Raw genomic sequence first — 18,756 nt, 5'->3', positions numbered from 1 at the left:
AATTGAGGGATGTTATTGTCTCTAGCACCTGCTTACAGACTAGATCCAGGAAGAAAAACAACCCAATAATACACACTGCCGCTCCCAATTGACAGCATGCGTAGGTGTATGTGCCATTACCAAATACAAAACCACTGCCATCTGAGAAGGGCGTGTATGAGTTTCTCATGTTCTAACAGGAATTATATTCAAATGCATGTTCAGGTGAGCAATCCTATTCAACGTACGGGTAATGATTTTATTTTTTGCAACCTGTGACACTTATGTGCATCATGCATATTATATCATCTAGTCAATTTCAGGACAATATACAGCACATTTTGAAACAATTATAATTTAGCTCTGGTTAAAAAGACATTGAGAAATACACATTGGCCAAAAATATGTGGACACCCCATTCTAATTAACGAGTTTGACTATTACAGTCGTTTTTGTGATGGCATTTTAAAATGCTACACAATACAAGAATATTCTAGAGAATTCCAGAATGACAATGCCTCTGTGCATGAAGCGAAGTTCATGAAGAAATGATTTACTAAGTCATGTGTAAGAACTTGACTGGGCTGGAAACAGTTTTAGTTGCAAAGGGTGGGATTAATGCCCATGCTTTTAAAATTAAATATTCAACAAGACATAAGAGCATCAGAGAGGTCAGGCACTGATGTTAGGCGGTGGGGCCTGGCTCACTGTCCAATTCATCCCAAAGTTGTTTAGTAAAGGTTCAGGTCTTGGTATTGAGCAAGCCAGTAATGTTCTTCCACATCAGACACAATAGATTGTTACTTTATGGACCTCACTTTGTGCACAAGGGCATTGTCATGCTGGAACAGAATTGACCCTCCCCTTATGCTCTAGAGCTCTTTATAATGTCACTGCATGGTGAACTGTAGCATTAAACTTTGTTTTCATTATTTAGAAGGGGGTGTCCATATACTTTTGTTTATATAGTGTAGGTGCAACACTAAGTGATAAATGTCTAGCCAATTATTTTAATTATTCCTACATTTCTAGATTTAAACCAGCAGAGCCGGTTTTAGAACAATGTTGTTAAAACTGTATGATCACAAACCAGAATATGCCAATGGTAATTTATTTATGGAGGGTTGGGTCAATTACGTAACTCACAGTTTTGCTGTAATTTGATGTATTGTATAGATCCTACATTACAATTAAATTACAAATTAACATAATTGAGCTTTCACATGTAAACTGTGCTTTAGTTCTGATGTTTAAAATATCTGTTACAATAAATATTGCATTGACATCAAGTCATCAAACATCAAATGTAATAACAGACTTTAAAAAGACAAGCCAAGTATGTGCACAGCATAATCTACTTAGGAATCCGAAATAGTATTGCTACAAATGTCCCCTCTATTAAACATAATCACTCATTTGATTTTCTTTGATCAAGGTGATCTTGTCCAAACGAATCAGATCAAGGGATTTCAAAGACGTGCAATAACGTTAGAATTTCTTGTTCTGGGAGTGAGTGTGAGTAACCTGGATTGACTGCTTCAAAATGTGTGTAAAAAATTGAGAGAAGGACTTTAACCAATGTAATAATCAGTCTTTATTTGATTACATAATATGATAAAGTAACCCCAGAGGAGTATGGTAATATAGGCTATTTGATGTCTTTAAGAGATAAACAGGATCCTATCTCAGGTGTATGCTGAAATGCTTGTTTAACAGTCCACATGTTTTCCAGCACCAATGGTAACACTTTACAATTAGCTTCCATTCGTTAACATTAGTTAATGCATTAGGTATCATGAACTTTACAGCATTTATTCATCTTGTTAATGTTAGTTTATAAAATACAATTGTTCATTGTTAGATAATGTTAGTTCATAGTGCATTAACTAATGTTAACATATCAAAATAATTGTATAAATGTATTACTATATGTTGAAATAAACACTAACCAAGATGACTTAATGCTTTAAAAGTGTTAATTTATGTTAACTAATGTTGTTAAAGTAATATTCCAGGTTCAATAAAAGTTCAGCTCAATCGACAGCATTTGTGGCATAATACTGATTACCTCAAATTAATTTTGACTTGCCCCTCTGTATAAAGTTTAGCCAATTGTACAACTTCATTGCCATTAAGATGTAATGTCATACAAACCCCAAAACCTTAAAAAGACTGTAAAAATGAGGATTAAACCGTTTTACAGCTCAAATATTGAATGAGTTTTAACAGAACAATTAATGTAAGTGCTTTTATAAAATTATAAGCTTTATATTTCTACCTTTAAACCCTCCAACAATCGGCTCCATTCACTTCCATTGTAAGTGCCTCACTGTAACCTCGACTTTTGCTTTTTTTTTAAGAAAAGGGGGGCAAATTTTTTGTGGTAATCAACATGCTGTTGATTGAGTTTAACTTATTGCACCCAGAATATTCCTTTAACTAATGTAAAGAAATGAAACATTAATGTAAAGTTTTACCACACAATTTAGGCCTACCTGGATAAACAAGCTGCAAGGATATAAAGAGCAAATGCCTCAGTTACCATCACATACACAGAGTCACTAAAAAACAAGTGAAGACAGTCAATACAAGACTGTCACAGGTACACACAACTGATTGGATATTGATGATGGTCCTATTAAGATATAAATAGCCAGTCATGGATATTCTATCAGATATGGTTTATATAAAAATCTACAGATTTATTTACATTCAAACAGCACAGCACAAAAGCACTCTCCTTTTATTTGAGCCCTGCTATCCAATGCATCTGCATGATATGTAAATGTCACAGTCAAAGTTTGTAGCCAGTTTAACCAGGAAAGAGTAGTATGCGTCTATTGAGGAAATGACTACAACCTGATTCTGTCTGATATCCAAAGCAGTACACATGAATAGGAAGTAAACAGTACAGAGGAATAAAGCTTTCAGAGCTCACAGTGACACGTGAGAGGATTGTCTTTATATTCCCCTAAGGATTCCACATGAGTCACAAGATTTCAAGTTTCCAAACATATCCAAGAACAAAGTTCTGCATGTCGAATTACATAATTCCAAAGGGAGATATGGGTGTCCAGAAGGTATTACATTCATGACCCACTTCACATAACTTCACTCAGAATACACCTAATGCAGAGCCCGAACATCTAAACAACAAATTGCTAGTATATTCAGTATTTTCCTGTGCGTTCATATAATAAAAAAAGAAAACATGAAAGACTATTGCTAGTGTAATTGTTTGGGTTACTTGAAAGTGTATATGAAGTATAGTAATGAAATGTAAATGGTAATGAGATTTCACAGAATAAGTAATGAAAGTTCAAAAATATAAAAGCATTAATTAACACAACAAACACTGACACATTCAGTTTCAAGAAAACAAAAATGTCCCCTTCTAAGGTTCAAAGCTGAAGACTTTTGGTTAACAGCCTAGATCTTTACAAGGCTGCACTACCCCCAACATGTGAATTTGCAGTAATCACAAATCTGTTTTATCATATACTTAGCACTCTGTGGTTCCCTAGCTGAAGTTTACTCAGTGTTATCAGACAAAATACTGACATAGCGACTTTTACCTAAATGCTGTTTGTTTCAATCAAATATCAGCTTGTCTTTCCTCACTCACTTCAACAGATGAAACTGGACACAGACTCATAGAGAGACTTCACAGCTCAGTAATGAAGTTTGGGAAACAAAACATTTCATACATGCCCCATATCTCTGCTGTGTGTAACATGAGTACTCTAATCATTAATCACTAGTGAAGATAACTGACATGTCTGTTTAACTAACCTCTGCGTTTGTTCAAATCGACTCTTGTACTAAGCCTATGGGTTTTATTTCTAAGCATTATGGTAGGACGCACTCACTATTGACAATGTATGATAGTATGGAGTTTATAAGAGTAACCGGTTTTCCATGTAAATCAAAATGCAACTAACGATTCATTTTATAATCGAGTATTCTAACAATTAGTAGAATGATTATTCGACTATTCGGGTGATTATTGCAACAGTTAATCATTAGCTCGTAACCAGGGCTGGACTGGGAAGAGAAATTGGCCCAGGATTTTACATAGCAACTGGCCCAAAAATTGCCAAGAGATGTTAAGCGTGGGCGGGTCATTTTCCGCCGTTTTGCTGTCCGTTCTGAATAACGCGGCGGCTCATTGTAGATTATCGGGCCGTTTGGAGGCCGACCCACCAGACCCCTCGGTGCGATACTTCAGTAAAGAAAAAAAATATTCATATTCAACATAAATGCTCTAAAAGCAAGTCTAAATATCTTATATGTTGCTTCTCAGGTAAATGTATCTTGTTTTAAGGATTGTTTTATATTTTAAAATATTGCAATTTATTAAATATTATATACAAATTCTCAGATAACAATTTTTTCTTATGCAGTATAGTGGCTAAAGTAAATGTACATAAGGATTTTCAGATATTTATATACGATTACTTTGTGTGTGGGCTCGTTTTAAAGATAATAATAATAATAATAATAATAATAATAATAAGTAATGGTGATATTTTATGATCCAATTCTTTTTCGTGAAGCTATAAGCGAAAACGCGGCAAATGAGCAACACCGGTTCACATGAAACATGTTTGTCAAAGGCATATACTTGGCTATTACTCTATATATTTTTGTCTGGTTGTATTCTACTCTTTGAGAGCTTTCTAACAACATATGACACATCGCTATTTGATGAGTTTGATGTTTTTACAGATTACAATAATGATTGCAAAAGTTTTAATACATGATTAAAATGGAATACTTCTGATTTGTCTGCAAATTTCAAAGCACTTGTTAAGTTTTGGTCATGCATTGTAAAGTAGAGCAAATTAAAGCTTTCAAATTATACCTATTTTGTGTTGGTCAAGACTGTAGTTATTACAGTTTTTCTGAATTGCTAAAACACTAAACCCAATTCCCTGAACCAAATGCTTAGTGGCCTATACTCATTTGACAAATCAGTCTCTCTTTTGGCAAAACCTTAAACAAGTCCAGGTAGTTACACTATTTGCAAATCTCATCCACTCTTTTTGCAAAACTCTAAACACATTCTCACTCACTAAAACACATTTCACACAGTGATGTACTTTTGTTGCAAAACGGTAAACACGTGATTTTGAGCACAGAATAATTATTTTGAGGCGATTTTAAGATTTTGCCAGAAATTTTATGAATTTAGTTTGAAGATTTGGTTTTGTGTTTAAAGTTGTGTGAAAATGGGTGAAGGTTTCAAGAAATGTGTCTTAGCAATTGTAAAAAAACTCTAATTATATACCGATCAGCCACAACATTAAAACCATCTGCCTAATTTTGTGTAGGTCACCCTTGTGCCGCCAAAACAGCGCCAACCAGCATCATGCATGTATGTTTTTTGTTTTGGCACCATTCTGAGTAAATTCTAAAGACTGTTGTGTGTGAAATTCCCAAGAGATCAGCAGTTACAGAAATACTCAAACCAGTGCAACTGGCACCAACAATGCGATTATCTAATCAGCCAATTTGTTGCTGCTGTGCAGTGCATAAAATCATGCATCACCAAAACATTGCTGTGGTTATCACTGTCAACCATTGAGAGAGACTCCTGTATGTTATATTTATTAATATGACATATTTCAAGTAGTGTCATTTAAACAAAAACGTTACTATAGAAGTAATCTGGGAGAAAAATAAAGTCTGCCACACCAAAGCCATTTTTTCTAAGTGGCATTAAGGGCTTTACAGAGTGAATTTAAACTTGCTCTCCTTGACAGTGATTCATTATTCAAACCTCTCATTTTACAATAGTGCGCACCAAGAGAGAATACTCTGACACACCCTGGCACACAGAGCCATGCTAATCCATGCTCTAAAAAGTGAGTTGTCTCAAAACTGTTGAGGCAGCACAAAGAGGCTGTAATTAACAACGTACCTCACCCACTAGCCTCAACATTAAAGGTTATGGCAACTGTGAGGCAGTGAGAGGTGACTCAAAGCAACTTGATATTTGTAGGGGATGTCACAGCAACCAAGACTTTTTGCAGAAATCTAGCTCCCTGGTCACTGACATGGCCACAGACTGAGCGATAATATCAAACAAATTGGATGTTGTAAGAGTCTGCAGGGTCATTATCTCAGCAGGTTGTTGATTTGCTGGGGCTGTTAATGACCACCAGCTGAGAGAAACATAGCAGCATGCATCAAATCCCTCTAATTTTCAAACATCTGTCCGATTCTCGAACAAATGAAAATGTAAAAAAACAACAAAAAATCAATATCAGCTGGAAAATCAACTAGTGGGACACCAGGCTAGGGCTGCAATTCACTCAATTTCTCCATATCCCTGGATTGAGAATAAAGGCCTATTCATTCGAAGTCTGAACATTTGGCTTGAGGCTTAACTTTATTAAACAATGTATCTCTATTAAATAATTTGCATAAACTTTTAAATATTATACTTCAGTGTTGTTTTTGTGAAAGGGCTAGGTCAGTTTTTTATCATTCAGGTATCCAAAATCCAGCATTAGACTTTGTTTTAATATGTTTGTTTCACTGAACACATCACTGAAGATGTGTCCAGTAGCATCAGTAGATGTATTTGCACAGCTTTTAACCTGATCTAATCAGTGACAACCAGGAAAGACCGGTTGACAACCACGAAAAATTGTGGTGACTACCGGAGAGTCGGTGACAGCTCGGAGAGACGGCAACCGGGGCAGAACGGGCTGGCAACCCAATCTGTGTCTTCTGTGAGGGGGACTCCCACAACAAGCTACGATGAACCTAATGGAAAAATACCCCCAGGGGTGCCCGAGAGGGGGGGAGGATGAGCACCCCAACTGGACGGACACAACGGCATTAGAACAAGGCAACGGAGAAACGACTACGAGACAGCAGTGTACATGTGGCAAAATCTGTAAGAACAAGCGAGGCCTAAAGATCCACCAAGGGAGGATGAGGTGTCTGGTGGGGACAGGACCAACACAACGCACAGGTGTTCAACCTGGTGAGACGCAGGAGGAGCCAGGCCCGGAGTCACCCCACAGTGCCTGGAACCTCCAAGTGTTGCAAATGACTCCATCTAGCATCAAGTCTGAGAGGAGGCGGATCAAGTGGCCAGCAGCTAACATGACCTCACTGTGGAACCAGTTTGACATTGATGTCGACCAGATTCTGGAGACCACCATCAGGGGAGACGTCAACAGGAAACTGCAAGCCATGACAACGATTATCATCAGCATTGCATATGAACGGTTCGGAGAAGAGGTGAATGAAGGAGGCTCCAAAGGATCTCACTCAAATAACCAACGTGAGGAGAGAATCCATAACATCAGACAGGAGATGAAGATCCTGAAGCGGCAGTACAGGCAGGCAGGAAAGGAGGAGCGAATTGGCTTGGCACAGCTGATGAGCATCCTACGAAAAAAGATCAGGATCCTCCGTCGGGCAGAGTGGCAAAGAGCCCGAAAGCGAGCTGCATTTATTGCCAACCCCTTTAAGTTCACTAAGGAGCTGCTAGAGCAGAAGCGTAGCGGCCAGCTGATCTGCTCTCAGGAGGAGATTGATCATCACCTGAAGGAAACATACAGCAACTCAGCAAGAGAGCAAGAGTTGGGGGAGTGCAGCACTCTGATAGATCCTCCTGGGCCAAGTGTGCAGTTCAACATGTCAGAGTTGCAGCTAAAGGAGGTTCGAGAGGTTGTCGAGAAAGCGCGAGCAAGCTCTGCTCCAGGACCAAGCGGTACTTCATACAAAGTGTACAAGAACTGTCCTAAACTCCTGTTGCGCCTGTGGAAAATCCTGCGTGTCATCTGGAGGAGGGGCAGGATTCCTGAACAGTGGAGAGTTGCCGAAGGGGTCTGGATTCCGAAGGAGGAGAACTCCAAGAAGATAGACCAGTTCCGCATCATCTCCCTGTTGTCTATTGAAGCTAAGATCTTCTTCAGTGCTGTCTCTAACCGGCTGAGCACCTTCCTCTCAAAGAACAGGTTTATTGATACATCAGTTCAGAAGGGTGGAATAGCAGGAATGTCTGGATGTTTGGAACACACAGGAGTGGTAACACAGCTCATCAGAGAGGCCAGAGAGAACAAGGGCAATCTGTCAGTGCTGTGGCTCGATATGGCAAATGCTTATGGCTCAATACCACACAAGTTGGTGCAGCTCACTCTGACAAAATATCATGTCCCCAGCAGAGTCAGAGACCTCATCGCTGACTATTACAACAATTTCAGGATGAGAACCTCTTCAGGAGCAGTGACATCAGGCTGGCACAAGGTCGAGATCGGAATCATCACGGGTTGTACCATCTCCGTTATTCTGTTCTCCCTGGCCATGAATATGCTCACAAAGTCTGCTGAACCAGAGTGCAGAGGGCCAAAGACGAAGTCAGCTCAACGTCAGCCACCGATCAGAGCATTTATGGACGACCTCACGGTCACCACAGAATCAGTTCCAGGCTGCCGGTGGATTATAAAGGGTCTCGAAAAGCTAATGGAGTGGGCACGGATGCATTTTAAACCAGCCAAGTCAAGATCGATGGTGCTGAGAAGAGGAAAGGTGGATGAGAAATCCCGGTTTAGCGTCGCAGGTGTAATAATCCCGACCATCACTGAGAAGCCTGTCAAGAGCTTAGGCAAGGTGTTTGACAGCACCCTGAGGGACTTTGCATCAATCCAGTCAACCTGCATTGAGCTGGACATGTGGCTGAAGTCAGTGGACCGGTCTGGATTGCCAGGGAAGTTTAAAGCTTGGCTATACCAGCATGGCATTCTTCCCAGGATCCTGTGGCCACTACTCGTCTACGAAGTGCCAATCTCGACTGTGGAAACCCTAGAGAGGAAGGTCAGCAGCCACCTCAGAAGATGGCTGGGGCTTCCAAAAAGTCTAAGTAGCATCGCACTTTACGGGCACCGCAACAAACTGCAACTGCCGCTCAAGTCCTTGGAGGAGGAGTTCAAGGTAACAAGAGCTAGGGAAGTGTTGATATACAGAGACTCAAGTGATCCAAAGGTGGCAACGGCTGGGGTTGAAGTGAGGACTGGTCGGAAGTGGAAGGCTGAGGAGGCTGTTCGACAAGCAGAGGCAAGATTACACCACAAAAGACTGGTGGGGGTGGTTACAAGAGGCAGGGCTGGACTGGGTTCCTTTTCAACTCCCCACATTGACACCACCAAAGGGAAGGAAAGGCGCTGCCTTGTCCAGGAGGAGGTGAGAGCAGTGGTCGAGGAGGAGAGAACCTGCAGGACAGTAGGAATGAGGCAACAGGGCCTGGACACGATGGGAGAACGCGGTCGAGAGGAAGGTGACATGGGCGGAGCTGTGGAAGGCAGAGCCACATCGGATCAAGTTTCTTATCCAGGCAGTATACGATGTGCTTCCCAGCCCATCAAACCTTCACATATGGGGCAAAGTGGAGTCTCCAGCATGCCCACTGTGCTCAAGCGTGGAACCCTAGAGCACATTCTGAGTTGCTGCTCAAAGGCACTGGGAGAGGGAAGGTACAGGTGGAGGCATGACCAGGTACTGAAGGCCATTGCTGAAGCCATTGCTACAGGAGTCGAGTGGGCAAAGCGCTCCCGCCCCTCCAAACAAGCCATCACCTTTGTCAGAGCTGGAGAGCAGCCAAAACCAGCCACAAATACATCTGCAGGCATCCTGGCCACTGCGAGGGACTGGCAGCTGTTGGTGGACTTGGAGCGGCAACTCAAGTTCCCCAACCACGTTGTGACCACCTCCTTAAGACCAGATGTCGTTCTCTTGTCTGAGTCCACCAAACAAGTGGTTCTGTTGGAGCTTACAGTCCCTTGGGAAGATCGCTTGGAGGAGGCCTTTGAGAGGAAGCTTACCAGGTACGAAGGACTAGTCAGCGAGTGTCGACAAGCCGGATGGAGAGCAAGGTGTCTTCCAATAGAGGTAGGATGCAGGGGCTTTATAGCCCGATCCCTGTCCAGAGCCTTTAGTCTGTTAGGCATTGATGGAGTGCGGAGGAGAAGAGCCATCCGCAATACCACTGAAGCGGCAGAGAAAGCCTCAAGATGGCTATGGCTCAAGAGAGGAGATCCATGGGGGCAGGGTAGCTAGATTTGCCAACTGGACACAAGCTGGGGTCTGATCAGCCACAGCTGGGTCGCCTGGATGAGGGTGTATGATGTTGAGAGACCTGAAACACCCAATGATTCCAGGAACATCACTGAAGATGTGTCCAGTAGCATCAGTAGATGTATTTGCACAGTTTGCAAAAAATTGTTGGCAAATATTTTGTGCTTTTGTGTTGTTCAGTTTAATCAGAATGTGTGTGAACTGGCCAGGGTAACATGACAGCATTGCTGTGCAACTTGTGTACTATTCTTCAATAAAGACAGAACCAGCAGCAATCCAACCACTACACAAATAAAGGTGTTGGTTACAGTTCAAGCAATACCTGTTTGGTTGTTCTCAGGATGAATGTATTCACTGACACACTGAGCAACTAAAATATATAAATCTTTACATTTAATGCAATGGTTCTGAAACATATATGCAGCCTTTATTTTGACTGACTGAATAACTAAAAGTGCACAGCTTTGAAACAAAACAAAAAAAACACACTTTCTCAACCACATTAGGTCCCTCTTACCTACCGAGGGCCAGGAACACCTGAAAGCATTTAACACACATACATACACACATACTTATTGCTTTTAGCTCTGAGTGAATGAGACTGTTTGTCTACAGTGCTGTACTGGGAGTTAAGAGTTGACACTATGCAAGCCTGCCATAAACTCTCAACGTATCCTGTTACAATAACACATTATCCCCATCACAGTCACACACACCTTAAACCCTCACACACCTAACACATAGTGCCCCTCTTTCATAATGAGGTCACAGAGAAGGATTGTGCATCTCTCTTGTTCACGTCACACTGTGTATACAGCTGACCAAATGAAAAAGTGGTATTCAGAATTCAGAATGACCTCCAGTCCAGGGAACAACCCCTTTTATAGATCTACTATATTGGTGGAGGTATTGCTTGTTGGTTAAAGGTTTAGGCTTGTAACCAAGAGAATACATGTTTGAACCCTGCGAGGAATGATCAGTTAACCTAGCATTTTATTGTGCAATTACGCTGCTAAATCTCCACCAGTCCATCTGCATCTTTAGTGGGGTACCTGTAGCTCAGCTGGTAGAGCATGGTGCTAGTAATGCGAGGTTCATGGGTTCAATTCCCAGGGAACACTAACTGATGAAATATATACACTGAATGCACTGTAGGTCACTTTGGATAAATGTATCTAGAAAATGCATAAATATAAATGTATATGTACGATTGCACTACTACAAACTGTGTACAACATTGTATGCTATCGAATCCCATCTACACATGACAACGTAAAGCTTTTAAAATTCTGACTCAGTATGGGCCATGTCAGAAATACATTTTCTTTAAAAAAATCTGTATATTTATTCTTTTGCTTTTTTTTTTTGTAATGTTATATGCACATAACTTTGTGCCGTGTTGTCAGAGTGTAATTATTCTGCCGTCTCTTATGTTTCTGTGTTCTGAGTCTTGCCACAAGCATTTTAATGCCCAGTACACCCAGTGTAAGTTGTGCAAATGACAAATACACCAACTTAACTTATCCTGAATGTTGTGTCCTTGAGCAAAACTGCAGGTTGTTCCAGTGGCATAGTTCCTGTAATAAAGGTACTGCAAATCACTTTGGATAAAAGTGTCAGGTCAATGACATAGTATAAAAGAGACTATGTAGGGATTAATCTGGGTTCCCCTTCTGTCGCTCTCTCCACGTTGTGTCAGAGAAGCAACACTAGGGGCCTCTCTTGAGTGCCGATATTCACCTCTGAACTATGAAAAAAGGCCAATGAGAGTTGACACCCAGTATTGCTGCCTGTCCCACCCCTGGACATATGGGTATTTAAGCGGCGCAAATACGGGAGTTCATTCAGAAAATTTCTTCAGCGCCGATGGTCGTGCATGCAGTCTGCTGCGAGTTACACACCCAGTTCCTGTTTAATCCTCTGACGCTCTGCATGCTGTTGGATCTGATGGCGCATAACAGCGGCTTTCTCATTCGTGCACGGCTGTGCATTCTTGCCCCTGGGCGCTTCGACAGCGCAGACAACTCGAAAGACTTATTCTAAAAGAGTGAATTTCGCTCTAAAAGAGCAAAACACAGCGGCGTTGAACGTCCTTCTCAGGACGCGTCTTTTTAAAGACGATTTTCCGCCTCTGTGTAGTTTCTGGATGTGGTTGATGTCTCCCCACCTCTGACGGCCATAAAAACTGCCTTGCATTCCTGGGTTGCGATCACACGCAGGCAGCGTTTTTATGAATGGTCTATGTTTTCAGTACGAGAACATAGCCATGACAGCATTGCGGTCGTAGGCTTTTTCTTGTAGTGAGAAAAAGCCGCTTCAGCCGCCCCCCCGTGCCTCGCCTCCTTCCTACGGGATTGAGGCAGGCGCCGCGGGCGATGAAAACGATCTGGGGACAGTCACGGGCTCCGTTTCGCCGGGTGAAACCCCTCGAAACCCCCCGCCTCCTGCGGCTTTCAAGAAAGAAAGAAAGTGGTGCTCCGCCTCAACTAACAAGTGAGTGGGCCCAGCTCTCAGCCCCAGCATTGAGCTCCCCGCAGAAGTTGGACGCCCATCGTCTCACGGACCCCCTTGAGGACCCAGAAGGCTCCCAGGCGCTCCTGAGATGACAGACCCAGAGACCGAGACGTTAGCTCCGGGCTGGTAAGACCACTCCGTTCCCGGTGGAGGGCCGGGAGGAGAATTTTTTGTTAAATTCTTTACAATCTATAGAGCTATTTCCTTGTTGTCTCTGGGGTCACCTGGCCCGCAAATGCCGTTCTCATGGCACTCTGCTTTCAGGCCTCAACAGTCCCGGCTTCCCGGTTCAGAGGACGCCAGCATCAGACCTCCTCCTCAGTCACGAACCCACCCCCTGCCGGGTGCGCAGAGCAAGGTAAGTACTTTGAGTTTATCCTCAGCACCAGAGCCTCAGGACGCCACATTGCCTCCCGACGCCACGTTACCTGTTCCGCAACGCTGCGAAGCCCCGCCGGGTACGTCCAAAAAACTTGTCCCCTTGGTGCCCCTAGCACGGAGCTTAGAGGTGTGGCCTTCACTGCCCAACCCGTCACGCTGGCTGCACCGGACCATTCGACTCGGTTAAGCAATTCAGTTTGCCAGGTCTCCGCCCCCCTTCGTGGGCGTACATTTTTCCGCAGTACACGGCCAACATGCCCATTCCCTGCGCGAACAAATCGCCTCCCTTCATTAAAGGACGCGATAGAGCCTGTCCCTCCAACCGAAACGAAGAAGGGTTTCTACAGCCCTTACTATGTTGTACCCAAGAAAGGCGGCGGCTTACGACCGATCTTGGACCTGCAAGTTTTCAATCGGACCTTGTCCAAACTCCCGTTCAAAATGCTCACCCAGAAAAAAATTCTATCTGGCGTCCGGCATCTAGATTGGTTCACAGCGGTAGACCTTAAGGACGCGTACTTCCACGTTTCAATTTACCCTCGACATCGACCCTTCCTACGGTTCGCGTTCGACGGCCAGGCATATCAGTACAAAGTCCTCCCCTTCGGCCTGTCTCTGTCCCCTTTCGTCTTCTATAAGGAATCCTGATGGCTTAAATGGGGCATTGGGGAAGGGTACGTGCAGCCTGATACAGTTGGTCGTCCTGCACGTAAGAATACCTGCTCGCTCCTGTATCAGCAGTTCACGTACACGGCTCAGCGCATGGCACTTTTATAAGTGGACCCCTAGTGTCGCTTCTCTGACACAACGTGGAGAGAGCGACAGAAGGGGAACGTCTTGGTTACGTATGTAACCTCCGTTCCCCGATGGAGGGAACGAGACGTTGTGTCTCCCCTGCCACGTCGCTAAGCCGAGCCACTGTTGTGGCCGGACCATTTCCTGCTCCTAAGAAAAATCCTGAATGAACTCCCGTATTTGCACCACTTAAATAACCATATGTCAGTGGGGCGGGACATGCAAATACTGGGTGCCAACTCTCACTGGCCTTTTTTCATAGTTCAGAGGTGAATATCGGCGCTCAAGAGAGACCCCTAGTGTCGCTTCTCTGACACAACGTCTTGTTCCCTCCATCGGGGAACGGAGGTTACATACGTAACCTAGACGTTTTGGTTAAATAGTTTTAATGATAATTCTAATGAACATTGAATTGTTCCTAAATATGTTCTTGTAGCTCGACTCAACTGGTAGAGGATGAAGCTAGCAATGCACATACTGATAAAAAGTTGCTTAGGATAGAAGTGTCTGCCAAATGCATATATGTAATTGAAGCTGGGTAATGTCACTCGAAATTCAGGCTGACCAGACTGTAAATAATTGCACAAGAGGTGGAAAAATACCATTACAATGGTATAATGTTCTCTAATGAATAATCTTAGAAAGTTAATGAAGTGGATAAGCCTACTATATCATAGAGAGAAGTTTGGGACCAATTAAAAAGTAACAGCCAGTTAACCTGCCATATATTACAAATCAAATTCATGTTTTGAGAAGTGCTTTCTTTCTGTCTCAGTCAAAGAAACTAGTCATAATAAAAAAAGCCCAAAAGGGCTGGTAGTAATGCTTTGTACACCCAGACATCTGAATCAGGGAAAATATTGTTATTTTGGAAAAAATAGCTCTAGCTACAAAATACTAAGTTAACACATGTTCGCATTTTATGGCACTCTGAGTTAGACTTTGGTGAACTTTCCTTTCCTTTTCTTCCCAGTCTTTTAAATTGTATGCAAACTTATCCAAATGCAGTTTGAAAGACATTATCCATAAAAAGCCGAACCAAAGAGAACATAGTATATTCCAGAGTAATATCTCTCTCTCCCTCATGCACAGCCACATGTACATGCACAGGTAGAGTCTTTTCTAAAGGTGTTTGGTCATCTGGCAATCAGACAGAATGAAAGGACAGATCCCAAAGGAACAAGAAAACAAAGGAATGAAAGGGTAGATTTACACAAATGGGAGAGGAAAGATTAAAAAAAAAAACAGAGTGAGAAAATGAATAATTGGAATAAAATCGTTATACTCACATAAAGTGGCACCTCTACTCTGTTAAGCTCCATTATTGCACCAGCACCTGAAAGGAGAAAGAACACACTTTTTAAAGCAGAGTAAAGACAAACACACAAATACAGTATACCACCACAAAAAAGCACATTTGAACAGAACAGACCCCTACATTTGTGTGCACCAACGTGCTACACAAAAAACTGAAATTAGATGAAAAACTCTGATTGAGAAAGAGAGCAAACAGTACAAGACAAAAATTTGAACATATTTTCTCCCCAATTTGGAATGTCCAATTCCCAATGTGCCTTAGGTCCTCGTGGTGGCGTAGTGACTCGCCTCAATCCTGTTGGTGGAGGACGAATCTCAGTTGCCTCAATCCGCGCATTTTATCACATGGCTTGTTTACCGCGATACCACGGAGACATAGTGCATGTGGAGGCTTCATGCTATTCTCCGTGGCATATGCGCACAACTCGTGCCCAACCAAGAGCAAACCACATTATATTGCGACCACAAGGAGGTTACCCCATGTGACTCTACCCTCCCTAGCAACCAGGCAAATTTGGTTGCTTAAGAGACCTGGCTGGAGTCACTCAGCATGCCCTGGATTTGAACTCACAACTCTAAGGGTGGTAGTCAGCATCTTTACTCACTGAGCTACCCAGGCCCCCGTGATTTTCATTTTTAATGTACACATTACAGTATTTGATGCTGACCTTTTTCAGTCAGCCGGACTATTAACAACCTCACTGAAATCTCACTTTCTGTTTGTCCGTCCTATCAGTTTTGCTGACTCATAGTCTCACCTGACATCCCTTTTAATTAGGCTAAATCCGCAGAGGGAGGAGAACAAAAACCTTGCCTTTTAATTGGAACATGTTCACATGGCTGTATGGACAACAGAGGACTTAATCTTTTGATCCTCCAAATGTCAGAACAGAGCGTCCATCAGAACACAACCCTCTCTGTCTAACTCGCACTATGCCTGAACACCACTGCAATGTTCTCCATTTCAGTCAGCGGGAGGGAGAGGTAGGTCTGATAATTGATAAGGATGTGCTTTAGCTAGAAATAGGAAAAATCTATCTTGTCCTTAAGTAACAGGTTACAGCACACGCAAAAATAAAGTTTCCTTAATGGTTCTCTGTAGCATTTTAAATTCACCAAATAACCCTCTACTTATTGGGAACCATTTTTCACTGTATATGTTTACTGACTTCGCTATATGGTTCTTTGTAACCAAGAAAATCTCAATTAAAACACTCCATGAAATCAATGTTGACGAATGCTGTTGTCTTTTTTGTGTTGATGTATTTCCTATAGAGTGCAACAGCGCCCGCCCACTTTTTCAGCCATCTTGGTCAATAAGTGTTTTTCCTTTTCACTTTGTATTGCAATATATTCAGATATATACAAATATAAGTAGCTGGAGAGTGTGTGGAGATCAGTGCATCATAGAAGTGGGCAATTGATGCCGCCAGAATGGCTTGCTTGCCATGGTTGGGTTGCCACGTCTCTGTGATTGGTGAATCTTTCTCTTCAGCATTCATGGGTAGTGTAGTTCACCAGTAACTGCGCTAATCAAATATTATTTATTTTTATTTATTTTTTAAGTTAAAATAATGCAAACTGATGGCTTCAATAGGAGTATACAGCCATAGTACCATCTATTAACAACTTTGGAGCTCACTGTATCTGTCTTTAAAGCTGAAGTATGTCATTTCTGCGCCACTGCCATCAAACGGAATTGCATAAGTAAACATTGTTTTCAAAAGAGTTCTCAAAATGCCCCATCTGTATTTGATCAAACAAACAGATAGTCCCACGCCCAACTCACGCCATTGGTCAAGTCAGTGTTGATGTCTCTCTTGAGATGGGTTTCTCAAAACAAACAGAGGAATTTTTATAGTGCCACAGAGACAGTGTTTATAGTTTTCAAGAAAAATAACCTATAAATGGTTTACTTAATAGTTGTCTCTGCATATTAGGATTTAAATGTTTATAAGCTATTGTTAAAAATCTATTTCCCCATGGAAAAATGAAGGATTTTTACTTCCAGGACCAACCTGATACACTCCATTAAAAAAGAAGTTGTGGTGGGACATAGTAATGGGCTTGTCCAATTTATTTTTTATATACATCCAATAATCTTTATTCTCTGCATGGCTTCAAAACTAATAAAAAAAGTTTATGCCAGATTATACAACAGTTAGTTCCGATCCACTAATTTGATTGGACAATCACATAGGGTAGGGATAGGGTTATTTCAAAGACTGATATTTTTTCTAACACTGCTTATATCACTTACCTGTGTAACTTCTTGTTTATAGAAATGTTACAAGTAATACCATACTCACAATTGTGCCGTTGTACTGAATATCAGCATTATGGTGTTAAACTGTTCTCTTGCATGTGTTATGTTGCTTAATTTTTGGATTCTTTAAAGTTTGTTTAAAAAACTAGAGATTTAAATCTATTGGAACTTTTGTAGAACGTAAACATTTTCTTCCATGGCATCAGGCTTGGTACTAAGCAGAACTTGTATTGTTAAAAGTAGGTTTTGGTCAAGGTCAGAAATGCTGTGAGTTACTACGCTATTTCTTAGAGTGAAGTGTGTTCCTTCTAATTCAGGTTAACAGAGGTGTGAATCATGCAAATATGTGTTAGAAATAAAACATAGAAGGGGACTGCTGAAATACAACAGGCAGGTGTGTTTTAATGAGTAGGATTCCTGTTTGTTATTTTCACACAAAAGCATCAGTGACTTTTCATGGGACTCTATGACGTCACCTGTAACTCAATACAGCCAACAGATCCAATAATTCATAAGCACACACACACAAACACATTGAGGCAGCTTAGAAATAAACCATGAATACTTCATAGATAGATGCAGACCTACATCACAGTTGAACATATAGCCTTTCAAACATATGCTGTACATTAAATGTACATTTGTGCAAGTATGAATGAGTAAATGAGGGAAACGTGATATCAAGAGATAAACAGAGGCTAAGAGAGAGAAATAGAAAGAGAGAGTGATTGTCCGATGTTTTAGCCTGGAGCTCACAGACTCATCAGTTCTGATCAACCTTTAGATAAAGACTAAGCCAGTGCTACACAATCCCATCCAGTCAGGCCTACAACACTGGGAATATTTTCTATGCAACATGTTATTTTAGAACATTCTGTACATCTCCCATCTAACCAATCACATTATTCTAGCAGGTGTTCTGTATTCCAGTTCACAAAATGAAAATTATCTAGTCTTTGAGGCTTTGTTATTTACTCTGGGCATATTTCTTGTTTTTAATAAGAGTAAGCAATGACACTCATTGTCATACTCTCTAGCTCTTTACAAAAACACACTGGCACATTCAGTTTTACCTGGAAGGCATTAAATGGGTCTAGAGTGTTATCAGGGTTTTATGGTGTAATTGCCACACCCTGTTGTTTCAAAAACAAATAAGCAGGGCTTAAATGTGGAATATGGTACCAGTTGAACAGACAACACTTAAAACAAACACACAGCCACGCACTTTCTAAAAAAAGATAATACAGCAAGGTACAGGGAAAGAACAAGACAGAGCAAGAAGCAGCCAAAGAAAAACATAAAGAGAGTGAGTGAACTACAGAGCAAAAGAGAAAGAGAGAGAGAGGTGCCCTGAGTGACCCGTGTCTGCTTCAGTTTCTCTGGGTGAAATCAACCTGACTTTGGCCAGACAG

At 41.7% G+C, this 18,756-nt stretch overlaps 1 protein-coding gene across 6 annotated transcripts in view; it reads right to left on the bottom strand.

The window, feature by feature from the left end:
* The window catches only part of arhgef28a (Rho guanine nucleotide exchange factor (GEF) 28a), a 109,798-nt gene that overhangs the window by 85,520 nt on the left and 5,522 nt on the right, over positions 1-18,756 (bottom strand). For all 6 annotated transcript variants that reach the window (XM_052102222.1, XM_052102174.1, XM_052102199.1 and 3 more), the window contains exon 2: positions 15,051-15,097. In XM_052102222.1, the coding sequence (XP_051958182.1) occupies positions 15,051-15,083 (33 nt within the window). In that variant the 5' untranslated portion in view covers positions 15,084-15,097. The remainder of the gene's footprint in view (positions 1-15,050; positions 15,098-18,756) is intronic.

This window comes from Xyrauchen texanus, chromosome 3, assembly GCF_025860055.1.
Source record: "Xyrauchen texanus isolate HMW12.3.18 chromosome 3, RBS_HiC_50CHRs, whole genome shotgun sequence".
NCBI lineage: Eukaryota > Metazoa > Chordata > Actinopteri > Cypriniformes > Catostomidae > Xyrauchen > Xyrauchen texanus.
Note: the sequence above shows the minus strand (reverse complement) of the source record. Positions and strands in the feature narration are given on the sequence as shown.